The 14,044-nt window shown below is 41.5% G+C and overlaps 1 protein-coding gene across 1 annotated transcript in view; it reads right to left on the reverse strand.

Moving 5' to 3' along the window:
• TWF2 (twinfilin actin binding protein 2) overlaps positions 1-14,044 on the reverse strand; it is a 76,230-nt gene that overhangs the window by 20,172 nt on the left and 42,014 nt on the right. Inside the window, exons 3-5 of the mRNA XM_087709194.1 lie at positions 13,518-13,696; positions 11,606-11,701; positions 9,258-9,362 (exon numbers count right to left, since the gene is read on the reverse strand). Coding sequence (XP_087565320.1) covers positions 9,258-9,362; positions 11,606-11,701; positions 13,518-13,696 — 380 coding nt within the window. The remainder of the gene's footprint in view (positions 1-9,257; positions 9,363-11,605; positions 11,702-13,517; positions 13,697-14,044) is intronic.

Raw genomic sequence — 14,044 nt, forward strand, 5'->3', positions numbered from 1 at the left:
AATGGCAACTCTGAGTGAGCAGCTCTGCTTCTAGAGCAGGAGCGGGCAACTTCTCCAGGATCTGTGTATTGGAGCAGGGACCACACTCCTAAAGCAGTACAGGATCAGATCCCAATGATATTTCTTTTGTGGGCTGGAAATGCACTGCCAAATTTTAAAATTTTCAGATACAGCAGTAACTGATCATAGGCATATATGCTCAAATACGTTGTTATTTGAAAACATTTATTCTGAGATGCATTTTATCAAATACAAGGTGAACGTGAAGAGCAGGCCTATTGTGCACTTTTAATCCCTATTTCTACATGCTAGAAAGATCATTCATTTTTTTAAAAAAAAAATAGTCTGAGGAAGTGACAAAAACTATTGAAGCACAATAGGACCTTCAGGTATCTCATACAGGCAGCACACAATAACCACGTGCAACTCAATCTTACACCAATTGATAATTTTTGGCAGTGGAGCCAATGGTACTTAGGTTGCAATCCTATACATGTTTATCTGAGAATAAGGGCCACTGAACCAGGTAGGATCATTTCTAAATGGACATATGTGAGTTTGCACTTGTGGTCGTCCTATGCTTCCACTACTTTTTGTAGTCCCTTTTATACATTGACCTATGCAACAAAAACACCGCAAAATTATGAACAGAGGTTTAGCTGCTCCACATTCAAAATATTCAATGAAAGCTACAGAAATATTGATTTTAAAGGCTACACTGTGCAGGAAGTTAGCACCTAGCCTTCTCCTAGAAAAATGAAATATCCTGGGAAATATTGAAAAGGCAGAACGTATTTCCCTGGATCAGAAATAGAGAAACATGTTTTTAGGCAGGAAATAGACTCACTCTCAATAGCCCCTACTTTTCTTAATGGGCCATTAAGATGCCCAAGGTAGTCTATTCTTCATAATAAAGAGTTCTCCCCTTCAGCTCCAGAGTGATGTGATGATAGTATTAGCCCTTTACCCCACTCACCACATGGCATCTGGAAACTCAAACTTGAACTCAAAACAAAGCCTAGAGAGTTGCCCCTGCATGGTCCCATAGGAGTCTGACAACGAATCAGAATACATTTCTTACACAAGAACAGGAAACAGAGAGGTGGGGCCGAACAGAGAGTATAAAGCCAGAACTTCCAGCCCCCCCCTTCTTCTTCACCCAACACTGAAACATGTGATCACTTTTTCTGTTCAGGACTCAAGCTATGTGGTCCTGTCCACCATTAAACCATTTTTCCAAGCAACCTCCATGTCTCCAGTGTCTTTTCCCCCACTTGGAGCTGAACCCAGAAGGACATTTCTTCCAACAACTGCTTGGAAAGAAAAGTAGGGTTTTTCATTCTTAACTTTGTCCTGGAAAGTCTGCAGATGTGAACAAACAACATTGCAAAAAAACAAACATAAAAACCAACTCTCTCAGTTCTCTTTGGGTTGAAAGATGCCCTTTATAAAAGACATACTCAAACAATCCTCCAATGTAATGCAGTTATCCTGAATTCTGATTTCTCATTGACTTGCATGTATTTGAAACAAGCCCTCTTATTTTCTAGAGAAATTCACAGCTTGATAAATAGATTTGGGGTTACGCTTGAGATTTTGTCCACAACGCCCCAATTCTTCCCAACAGGTCAGGCTTCCAGGAAAGGTATGGTTCGAGGCTAGGAGATTATCATTTGCATCTGCTAAAGTTCCTTATTTATTTAAGTTTAAAAGTCAGGACATTCTACCTGATCAATCCAGTTGGCATTCCTAACAAGCCAATGGAGTACATCAAGGGCCTGAACAATTTATGTAAAGAACCCTTTAGATCAGCTCCTTGAATTTTCGAGGCAATTGTAAACATTCAATGGCCTGGCAATTCAACTTCAAGGACTTCCTGGAATCCTCTGGGCATTTATTTTGCATACCCAGAAAAAAAAAATCTCTATCAGGGCTTCTAGCAAAGCAAATTCTATTGCATAGATGCAATCTACAATTTAAGTAGAGGAAAGGAAGAGGAAAAAATACATTAAATTGTGAAGCAGTGATATCCATTCTCTGGTTACCAATGATAGTCCATAAGGGTATTGCAAGTGATCTGCGGGGAATGGGAAGAAATAATGTAGTCCTATCTGAATCATTTTTCACATTAGGTAAATGTTCTCTCTTTCCCAAGGGCAAGTTACTGTAGATAAATGAACTGTAATGAGTGCAATATGCTTACTGTTGAGAGTAATAAATCACTAGGATTTTATAAGGTTTATTCCCAATTTATGTGATTGTCTTCAAAAAGTTTTAAGTCGATGGAATAGTCTCTATTTTTTTTAAAAAAAGTTAGAAATGGCTCCTTACACTGTTCTGTGAGATCAGAAAACCTGGCAAATCTTTTAAATGCAATTGCTACTGTGTCTGGACTCAATCCGGCTCAACTAAGCCTGAGTTTAATACTAGTATTTGAGGCTATAATAAACATTTGACTAAAAGATAACGAGAGGGTCTCTAGTGATTGAGATGTAGAAGATAGATAGATAGATGGATGGATGGATGGAGGGAGGGAGGGAAAGGAAGGAAGGAAGAAAATCTTTAAGGCCTGTAGGAAGTTAGCACCCACTCCTCTCCTAGCAGAATGAAATATCCTAGGAAATATTGAAAAGGCAGAATATTATATTTCCCAGGATAAGAAATGGAGAGACATGTTTTTAGGCAGGAAACAGACTCACTCTTAACAGCCCCCACCTTTGTCAATGGGCCATTAAAATGCCTGAGAGTCTATTCTGCATAACAAAGGTAGGATTAGCCTGCAACAGAAACTCACCACATGGCATCTGGGAACTCAACCAAGCTTGGGACTCAAAGGACACACAGCCTACAAAGTTAGCTAAGGCACCCCACCCCTGGGAGTGTGACAACCAATCAGAATACGTTTCTTGCACAGGAACAGGAAACAGAGAGGTGGGGCCGAACAGAGAATTAAAAACTCAGGAACTCTCAGCAAGCCCTTCTTTTTTCTTTCTCTTCTTCACTCAACATCTGGAAGCATGTAATCACCTTTTTCCCTAGGACCTCAAACCATGTGGTCCTGTCCACCATTACAATCATCTTTCCAAGCAGTCTCCATGTTTCCGGTGTCTTTTTCCCCACTTGGACATTAGATGGACCCAGATGGACATTTCTTCCAACAGGCCCCTAGAGCAGTCTGGAAGTATGATGAAGCTAGCACCTATTAAATCAGTGGCAAAGGTGACACATTCCACAAGCATAACATAATTTACTCACTGTATTTCCCTCAAGGAAATAAAAGAATAAGAAGTGTCAGAAAGCATACCATAGAAACACCAGCCTGTTTTATCCCACAAGGCAGAGACAGAAAGCCATTTCAATCAAACCAAAATTAAAACAAATTTCAGATGGTGGTGAGTTTACCAGCAGAGTGGTCTCAAGTGAGTTTGGTCCTTGCTTTTTGTCATACTGGAGGAGCGGCAGAAAGTTTCAAGAGGACCTGCCAGTTGAGATGGACCCACCACTCCATCCTGCATACTCATTTTCCAGAAGAAGCAACATCTTCCTTGTCCTTTGGCTGGCTGACCGGCTGCTCTCTAAGCAACAGTCCAAGGGGATTCTCAGAGCAAAGCATTGTGGTTGGGAAAGCAAACAGCACAGCCATCTTACAGTTTTGCCCCTTGAAAAAAATGCACCTAGAGTAACCAGCACCATGTGGTTGTGGCTCTGGCTGCAATCCTAACTGGCCATCTGATCCGGAGTGAGTTCTGTGAGAAATGGCTGCTTTGACTTGGTTAACAGGAGGATTAGTCCAGAAAATGGAATGGAGCAAGGGAAGACTTTCTAATGCAAACTCTAGAGCAGGGGTCTCCAACCTTGGCGACTTTAAGCCTGGAGGACTTCAACTCCCAGAATTCCTCAGCCAGCTGACTGGGGAATTCTGGAAGTTGAAGTCTTCCAGGCTTAAAGTTGCCAAGGTTAGAGACCCCTGCTCTAGAACAGTGTTTCTCAACCTTGGCAACTTGAAGATGTCTGGACTTCAACTCCCAGAATTCCCCAGCCAGCATTCGCTGGCTGGGGAATTCTGGGACTTGAAGTCCAGAAATCTTCAAGTTGCTAAGGTTGAGAAACACTGCTTTAGAAGACTGGGCCTAGCTCTCAGGTCAGCAAAAAAACTTTCCTGATGGCTTAAGAAAGTTGTGGGCAGCACTAAGCTAAACTGCCAGAGCCTGCCTTAGCCAACCCTTAATTACAGTACTTCAGAGTAGTACCCTAACAAGGAGAAATGGAAGTTGGCTATCCCAAACTGGCCTTAACTTTGACTTCTTCACATCCATAAGTATACAACGGAACTACACTAAAGTCCATGGTTTACACCCAACCATGCCTGGCTCCATAGGCCCAAATCAGAGAAATCAGACAATCACTTTAATGTGGTGTGTGAATTCACACTGATCCAATTGAGGGCAATTCTTACACATCAAAAGTCAGGGCGGAATGCAAAAATCTGGGCTGTCTAGTCAGGCTTCGTGCGAGATAATCCATTTTCTGAGCATCCTCTAAAATAAAACGGATGCCTCATCTGCCGCCAGTGACACAGGATCACAAGCAGGGTGACCCAGAAATGGAGCCATAAACTGAAAGGGATTCTCTTCGCAACCTGTCAGAATCGCTCAGCCACGCAGAAGTGGCAGTAGGAAGCTAAGCTCCAGGCCTGTCATATTTAAAGAAAGCTGTGGAATGGGACGGAGGGGAGGAGAGGGCTGGAGTGCTGCACACTCGGTTGGGGGCCCAAATAGGCTATTTGGCTGCACCTGATGTGTGCAGGTCTGATGGAAGGCTGATCTCTCTATAAAGACGCTTTGTTCTCCCTCGCTAGTAATATTTAGGTTGACAGTTGGTACAGACTAGTTCAACAGATTCAGATTACAGAAACACGTGAAAGAGATATTGCTTTTAGGCCCAGTGCCCAAAAAGGATTTGCACCCCCCTCCCCAAAGAGAAGCAGGCACACTGCTCTCTAAGCTAGTATCTTTCTGAATGAATAACTTCAGCTTTCCACCTGATCTCCAATGTGAACTTGTGCCAATATTCCAAGTTCAGGGTTTGGCAAGCAACCCACAAGGACGAGGCAGGAGTGAATTATTTGGAGAATTCGGAAATAAAGGTAAAGGTTCCCCTCGCACATATGTGCTAGTCATTCCCGACTCTAGGGGGCAGTGCTCAACTCTTTTTCAAAGCCGAAGAGCCAGCGCTGTCCGAACACGTCTCCGTGGTCATGTGGCCGGCATGACTAAATGCCAAAGGCGCATGGAACGTGTTATCTTCCCACCAAAGGTGGTTCCTATTTTTTTACTTGCATTTTTATGTGCTTTCAAACTGCTAGGTTGGCAGAAGCTGGGACAAGTAACAGGAGTTTACTCCATTACGCGGCACTAGGGATTCGAACCACTGAACTGCCAACCTTTCTGATCGAAAAGCTCAGCGTCTTAGCCACTGAGCTGCCGCATCCCTATACGAATTCAGAAATAATAATTTCCTGGCCTACTCCAGCCCCAATCAAAATAGCAGCCCCAAAACTTTTAAGTCCTTTCCAGTCTTGTTACGGGGTAAGACTATGTTACTTTCACTGCTATATGTCAATTTAAGAGATTTTGCTTTGGGAAATTTGGTCAAAATGCAGGTTTTTAACTTGAAAGAAAAGTATTTTTGTCCAACTGGACAGCTTTCCCTTATATTACTATTTTACCTCAGCCATTTCCAGTCTCTATATTTAAACAGGCAGATGCCTTTTGTACTTCAGTCTCAAAGCCCTTCTTCCATTTCCACACCCTTCACTTTCTCTCAAAGACAGCATAGCCAGTGTTGGTGGAAGGTAAAGGGAATAAACCTACTCAAGAATATATGTTATAAAGAGCCAAGGTGGCGCAGTGGTTAGGGTGCAGTATTGCAGCCACTTCAGCTGACTGCTAGTTCTGCAGCTCGGCGGTTCAAATCTCACCGGCTCAGGGTTGACTCAGCCTTCCATCCTTCCGAGGTAGGTCAAATGAGGACCCAGATTGTGGGGGAAATATGCCGACTCTGTAAACCGCTTAGAGAGGGCTTGAAAGTCCTATGAAGCGGTATATAAGTCTAACTGCTATTGCTATTGCTATGTTGCTTTGGAGGGGATAAGGGCCCAATTCAAATATATTGTATATATTTTAGCTATATGGAATATTAAGTCCCCCCACTTTTCTCTTTCTTTTTTTGTATTTAGATGTATATGTACTCTGTTAGTATTATTTGCATTTAAAAATAAATAAATATTTTTTTTAAAAAGACAGCATAGCCATGGTGACTTTAAAATCTTATTCCTATGGTTTACCTCTGTGGGGACTCTCATACATAACACCAATCAATTGTTACCAGACTTATAAATTTACCATATAAACAACTGAGAGAAATTTCTTTCTGTTTGCTTTCAGTCTCCTTCATCATCCACTTCGGTAGGAGACGAAAACTGCACAGAGCGCTTGGGCCAATAAATGCAAATGGAAAACCTACAAGCAGCAATCTTGCCCTGGCTGCTAAATCATCTTCTGACTTGATAATCATGTGCCAGAAGGAGATGAAAGTCCTACAGTCAAGACCCGGCAGGTTAAACATTATTCAACTCAATGTACACATCACATTAAGGAAGCAAATAAAACGCAATACTTCAAAAACTAATTCAGGAAATGACGGGAAAGAACACTATATGAGGCCTATGTTATTGTGCAATCTTGGGAAAGTGCTATCAGGTGTGCCTTGTATATACAGGATCTTCAAATCCGTACAAACTCTGGGTAGTCCCTGGTTACCAATGGTAATTGGACCTGGACTTCCATCACCAAGTATGTGGCGGTAAAGCACAACATCACGTAACTGCAACAGTAAGCAATGGCAATCCTGGCACTTGACGTTGTTGTCGCTAAGCGAGGATGGCAGGCAGCTTGCAAGCAAACTGGCAGGCCAGGTATAGAGTGAGTTGAGATACAAGTGCAGTGGGACTGGGGATGGCTGCTGCAGGAATAGCCCCTGCAGGAACATTGCATCGTCCATCATCCCACAGTCACATGATTCCCATTTGCAACCTTCCCTGCCAGCTTTCCAAAAGCAAAGTCAATGGGGAAGCCAGTAGGAAAGGTTGCAAGTTGCTCCAGTTAAGTTTCTCTCTCCCACAGGGCACAAATGCAGCGGATCAGGGGGATGGGTTGCAAATGGCAATCATGTAATAGCAGAACAATGCCAGAATTGTAAGTGTGAATCAGGTACCCAGATTATGATCGTGTGACTATAGGGATGCTGCAATGGCTGGATCTTTGAGGACTGGCCGTAGGTTCCACTCATTTGTTAACTCTAAACAGTCACTGAATGAGTGGTCATTAAATAAGGGTTACTTGTAATACTGTGCTATCCTTTTACCATGAATGTTTTGATTCGGATTTCTTACAGTTGCATTAGTTCAACACTCTACTCTTAATGTGGGATTACAACCTCCAAAACCAATGCGTAACTACACTGGACACAGTTTCGTCTGGGTGTTTCTTTACAGTGGTAGAATCTGGGTGTTGTTTTAAGTTTAACACTTGTCCATCCCAGCCATTACTCTCATAGCTATGTATGCTGGGATCAATAGCCCAACATCAAATTGGGGCAAAAAGATGGGTCTATTGTCCAAACCAAATGATGTTTCATCACACTTATGGATGATGTCATTATGCACCTTGTGCAATTTGAAAATTGTTTTCATTCTTTTTCCTTTGCTTTAGGGAGCAGCTGTCCTATACATGAGGAAGGATAGTAGTATGTCTATAAGACTATTGATGATCATGGCATAATGGCACAGATATTGGACTAGGGCCAGATTAATGTTCCTCCTTAGCCATAGAATCTCTCTCTCTCTCTCTCTCTTTCTCTCTCTCTCTCTCTCTCTCTCTCTCTCTCTCCCTCCCTCCCTCTCTCTCCCTCTCTCTCCCTCTCTCTCTGTTACTAAAGAATGGTAGCCAGACATTATTTCTGGAGGAAACCTGAGTTTCTTCAAGATTCAAGATAGTGCTACTTCGTAACTGGAAAGACAGGCTTTACCTATTCCTAACCACCAGTCATTTGAGTTGGGTGATGTACTCGAAATCAATCAATCACTGAAAACCTGACTATTAAGAACAATATGGCTGCTCAAGTATTGCAAGTCACCTACGGGATAGCAACTGCCTTGGGAATGATAGCTGCAAACTTTGGCATTTCCCCCCATACAACTGTGCTCGGAATTATCCTCTGAAGTCTGTGTCTGTCTTGTTGGGTTGGTTCTGCAACCCAACAAGACAGATGCAGACTTCAGAAGATAATCAGAACTGCAGAAAAAACAATTACTGCCAACCTGCCTTGCATTGAGGACCTGTATACTACACAAGTCAAAAAGAGGGCTGTGAAAATATTTACAGACCCCTCGCATCCTGGGCATAAATTGTTTCGACTCCTACCCTCAAAATGACACTATAGAGCACTGCACACCAAGACAACTAGACACAAGAACAGTTTTTCCCCAAACACCATCACTCTGCTAAACAAATAATTCCCTCACCACTGTCAACCATTCACTAAGGCTGCATTACTATTAGTCTTCTCATCCTTCCTATCACCCATCTCCTCCCATTTATGACTGCAGGACTGTAACTTTGTTGCTTGTATCCTTATGAATTATATTGATTTTGTTTCCTGATTGCTTCTTTGTACCCTATGACTATCATTAAGTGTTGTACCTTATGATTCTTGACTAATGTATCTTGTCTTTTATGTACACTGAGAGCACATGCACCAAAGACAAATTCCTTGTGTGTCCAATCACACTTGGCCAATAAAGAATTCTCTTTCTATTGATCAAGGGTGGAAAAGTGAAGAAACCATTTCCCCCCCAAGAATCAATGAAACACAAAAGGAAAAGAGGTGAGAAAAGAGATGGGGTGCATCAAACCAGCATATTCCTCTATGTTAGAAGCCTTTCTGTTCTTTTTAAGCACCTTGAACTTCCCATTTTCCTAGCTGGACTGCTCAGCTCTTCCTTCCAAATGGAAAATGCAGACACTATTATGACTATCAGCAGCCTCCAGAAGCAAACTTTTTATTCTTAATTGCACCTGAATGGACTTTTAAATGACATTGTGACACGTTTACACACAAAATCCAAGGGAAAATTGTAAAATTGAAAAGAAAGAACTGTATAGCATAATCAACAGCTCAGTTAACTTCCTTCTTACCTCATTGATGCGGATCTGCTGAAGCTCTTGTTCGGCTGCAGTCAGAGGAGCTGGAGCAGAGGAAGAAGACACATGCTTCTGGTAGCCACTGAGCGAGATGTCTTCCTGTGGCCCAACAGAAAAACAACCGCAGGAAAAGCATGAAACTGGTTCAAGGTAGAACACACCGTGCATTCATAAAGTGGCTGCCTTAATTGGTTGGGTTAGCCACAAAAGTGCCAACCAATACAAACTGGCAAAGTTGTTCTTTACCACCTCCTCTAGCCTTGCAAAACGTTGTCTATTAAAGGGGCATCAAACTTGCATCGTCATGGTGGCACCACGTGACATATCGCGACTCCCCCCCCCCCTTTTGCTAAACCAGGCATGGGTGCGGCTAGTGCGTGATGCATCTGGCCTGCAGGCTGCAAGTTTGACAACCCTGGTCTATTATCCCAGCTTTTTGTTTGTTTGTTTAAAAGGTGCAGGGAAGAGCTCCAAAAAAAAAAGGACTGACTAAAACTCTATAATTTTCACTTTGTAAGAAGGCATATGGGAGGTCTATGAGGGCCAAGAGACCTTATCTGAAGTACAAATTATGCTTGTGGTTGGCGTTCTGTAATACACTAGTTTTCCTATTCATTTTTAAAAATCAAAATATTTTTTAAAAATCAGATGGAAGTAGGGAGGCTGGGGAACACTGAAGGAAAGTCGTTGTAAATCACGGGTACCACTTAGGCTTGCATTATATAACTATCAATGAGCCATGACACGTTTCTCAACGGATCTTCTTAAATGAATCTCCACTTGCTGAGGTCATCTGAGGTGATTTGCTGTCAGCTGCCTCAAGATTGCCTTTATCCATTCAGGGTTGGGCCTTGACTCTGCCCAGACTGGAAGCTTTGGCTGACCCAAAACTGAGAAGCCAAGTTGATTATGAGAGGTAACGTGAAGAAATCATATTATAGTTGTGTTTATTGCACTACAATGGTGCTAACTCATTTCTGGATTAAATACCAATTGCTGGTCATTACTTTAAAATTCTCTATGGCAATAGAGATCTGTAAGAATATCACTATCAAGCTATTCCTCCATATTTCCTGAGACCACCTGAGAAAGTTCACCTTAAGGGTCAAGGGACTGGACTGGTGGTGACCCAAATATTATAAAGATGAATTTTAAGGCCCTTCTCTATTGCTGCTTTACATCGTTAAAATGTAGAGTTGAGCAGTCTAACACATTTATTAGCTTTTTACAAAGTCCTCAAAATGCATCTTTATGTCTTTTCACTGTTGATTGAATATTCACTTTATTAGTTTTAAGTGTTTTAGTTCTTTTCATGGGTTTTAATGCTTTGATTTTACATTTGTTTTACAGTACTGTAAGCCACAAAGAGACTTCAGTGATCCAGAGGTCTATTAACTTCAGTAAATAAGCAATAACAAAAGAACTCTACCAGCTGGTGGATCTAGGATAGCTGCTCACAAATCATATTGAATGACAAAGCTTTGCAGAGAGTCATCTAGATTCTAGAAGATTTCACTTATAGTACTGTATAATCTAATGTACTATCATTTGATGTGCAACACTGCCCCCTTCTGGCACTTTTAAAAACGTTCCAGGTCTGTAAGCATTTTTGCTGGGTTTTCAGGACATGTAAAATGAGTTTAGCTAGTCAAATTTTATATTGGACAGAATACAAAGTATTTAGATAATCAATAACTACTAGTCAACAGCCGGACCTATGCCAATCCACAATATGAAACTCTCCCTTTCTTTTTATCTTGTTATTTGCATTTGTAGGAAAGAGAATAGAGCAGGGAGGGGCTTAATGCAATGCATGCATTCCAATTTCTACGTTTCCAATTTAGTGAATTAGTATAGTCAGCAAAGCAGTCTAAAGATTTTAGGACCAAGCTTCCTCTGGACTAAATGTTATAAACAAACAAAATAACAGAAAGGACAAAAGAAAAGCAGGCTAGAGACAAGCAATCTTCCAGAGGATATAAGTGCTCACCTCTGCTCTTATGGCACAAACAGATCACCTTGTGCATAATATCTTTCTCTTATGTCAATGTCTCAAATCATGTACTCAAGTCCCTGCACTCATTTTATCAGCATATGCTCAAACTGAGCATAGGCTGCAAGGGTGAATCAGATAGGACTTCTTATGTACGTTCATATGGCAAAGCAGAAGACACAGCTCAAGTTCTTTTTTCTATGCAGCCAGAATCCTTGCAATCTTACAGCAAGCACTTCAAAATGAGTAGATGATAAATTCTAGCCTGGCTTTTAGAAGCAGGACTCCAAACCTCAACAGTTATGACTCTGATTGTTCTGATCTCAGTGGATACGACCAGCTGCCATACCTTTGCTGTCCCAAAGAGTTCATCTTTAATGTGTCCTCCTCCAAACTCTTTCTTTACTGTCGCTCGGGTTGCGGCATAGAGCATCTTGAGTCTAACCTACAGAGAGAAAGAGAAGAGAATATTAACTATAGGAAGACATTCATGGCTGCTAACAATCAAAAGTCCAATTCACAGTGGCTAAAAAAAAAAAGAGTTGCAGGAATATTTATGGTTCTGAAACCCATCTGAAAGGATCTTTCCATATTTGGAAATACAGGGTCTTTTAAAGCCAACATTTATATCAAAATGAATCCATCTTTCCCAGAAGCACTTTCTGAATGTGTTGTTGCAATTCCCAGAATTCAGCCCGGCCATGCTGAAAATTCTGAGAGCTGAAATTCATACAACTGGAGTTCTTTCCTCCAAGACTGACAAAAGCTATGTTAGCTTTTGAATAATCACAGATTGCTTAATCCATTATAACAAAACTAAACATTAACGACTCTTTGTGACAAGGTTTGTAGTGCTCAATGTTGCCGTGTACATCTTTAGGACTGAATACTAATATAAATGGAAGGGAAGTATTTTTCTTTCCCTCGGGACTTCATTAAATAAATAGGCCTTTGAGTCAGCTCCTGATGACTCCATGGAAGGTCCATGTAGTTTTCTTGGCAGTTTAGCCGGCAACCTTGAGATTTCTCTGGTGCTCTTTCTCCAAGTACTAATGAGGCCTGATGTTTCCTTGACTCAGAGATTAGAGAAACCTGATTACATGCTGCAACATACTTGGGCAAATTTCATTACTTCTCATAAAGAAGTAATCCAGTATCTTGGATGGACGGCACCATATTGTAGGCTTGTGAAACATGAGGCTGCATGTAAACACCATTCCGAAGCTACTGCTTATGTAGCATGACAATAATGGGAAAAGAGGTCCCCTGCTATGTGTAAGCTGCCTTCAGATGCAATTGAAGCATAAAGCTTAGCTATTTGAGAAATTAACTGTGTCCTGCAAAATCTGCTTTCCTGTGCCCTCCAATGGACTTGGCTTGCTTCAGGTCCCATCAAGGTCACCTAGTGGGCATTTTCTGTCACTGCACTTTCCTTTTGGAAAAAATCATCTCCCAAAGATTTGCATGGCCTTCCCACTTAACTCCTCCTCAACTCTTCTCTAAAAACCGGTCCTTCTCCCAAGCCTCCAGTTCAGATGACTGCAGTTCAGATGACTGCAATTCCCCCTTTACCCCAGATCTAGAAGGGTTGTTTGAAAAGTTATTGTTTTATGGATATTGTTTTTGTGGAGTTGTTGCTCTTTTAATTTTGTGAAGCCACCCATAGTTATTAGAAGTTGGATGGCCTTGAAATTTAATAAACAAATAATGTAGTTTTTACTAATTTAGTGACTTCTAATGTTGGACTTTAATTTTCCTAATCAACTAGTAAGATTGGTTAAAACAGCTCACATTTGAATTGTTTCGAATTCAGAATGCCCTATTTCAAAGTTGAAATCACACCAGAAACAATCTGCTTCAATTAATCTTCCCAATGATCTGTTGCGCTCCCATTTTGAAGGAGCCTGCATTGAATGAAAAATAACTTTCCCACATTTGTAACAACTGCTTCTAAACTAAGCAGCTTTCATACTTAGTTACCATGGTCAAACTCTGTGCTGACTAGAGATTATGGGAATCATGAACACCTGGAAAGTTCCTGGCTGGCAGTGAAAGAGCTAGAGATTAAACCGATATAAGGCACCTGTAACCACCAACCATTAGCGGTTTTGGACTGGAGAAAGGAAGTAGAGCAACCTCAATGATGCTTCTGGAGAGCACTTTGCATACCTTTTATCGTTCAGCTTACCATCTAAACTAACTAGCAATAACTGGATGTTCTTGACCTGTATTCTGTCAATAGGAATAAATTGAAAGCTTACCGGAGAGTTGTCAGGTGACCAGGAGATGAAAAGCCACTCATAGCCCTGGGCGTTTTGGGTATCCAGGCGGTAAAGGATGTAGCATGGCTGCAGTTCATCTAGCAGAGGAAGCACAAAGGAATCGTAGTCCTTATCCCAGCGCCGAGATGGTTCTTTGGAGGCCCCAAGCACTAACTGCTCTGGAAGTCAAGGTAGGGTGAGAGAAGAAAGAATTAATGAGTAAGCAAAGGAGCCATTGCATTTGACACATCATTATGCATCTGATCTTTATTTAGAATTTGGATGGAGAACCTGAAGCCATCCTCCCATCTGCCATAGACAATTTATTTAGTGGTGAAGGATGATGGGAGTCAACAATATTTATAGGGCAATAGATCTATCTTTATTCTGAGTAAAGGCTGGGGCACGACAGATCCCAAGACTTTCTTGTTAGGACTGTGAAAATCTGGGGTTTCCTTCCTTGTGGTAGCCCCCCAAATTTTGAAACACGTTTCCCGTGGAGAAATGTTAAACCCACTTTCCCTGCA

The sequence above is a fragment of the Thamnophis sirtalis genome, unplaced genomic scaffold (genome assembly GCF_051295495.1).
Source record: "Thamnophis sirtalis isolate CommonGarterSnake01/CBP01778 unplaced genomic scaffold, rThaSir2_p1.2 scaffold_3, whole genome shotgun sequence".
NCBI lineage: Eukaryota > Metazoa > Chordata > Lepidosauria > Squamata > Natricidae > Thamnophis > Thamnophis sirtalis.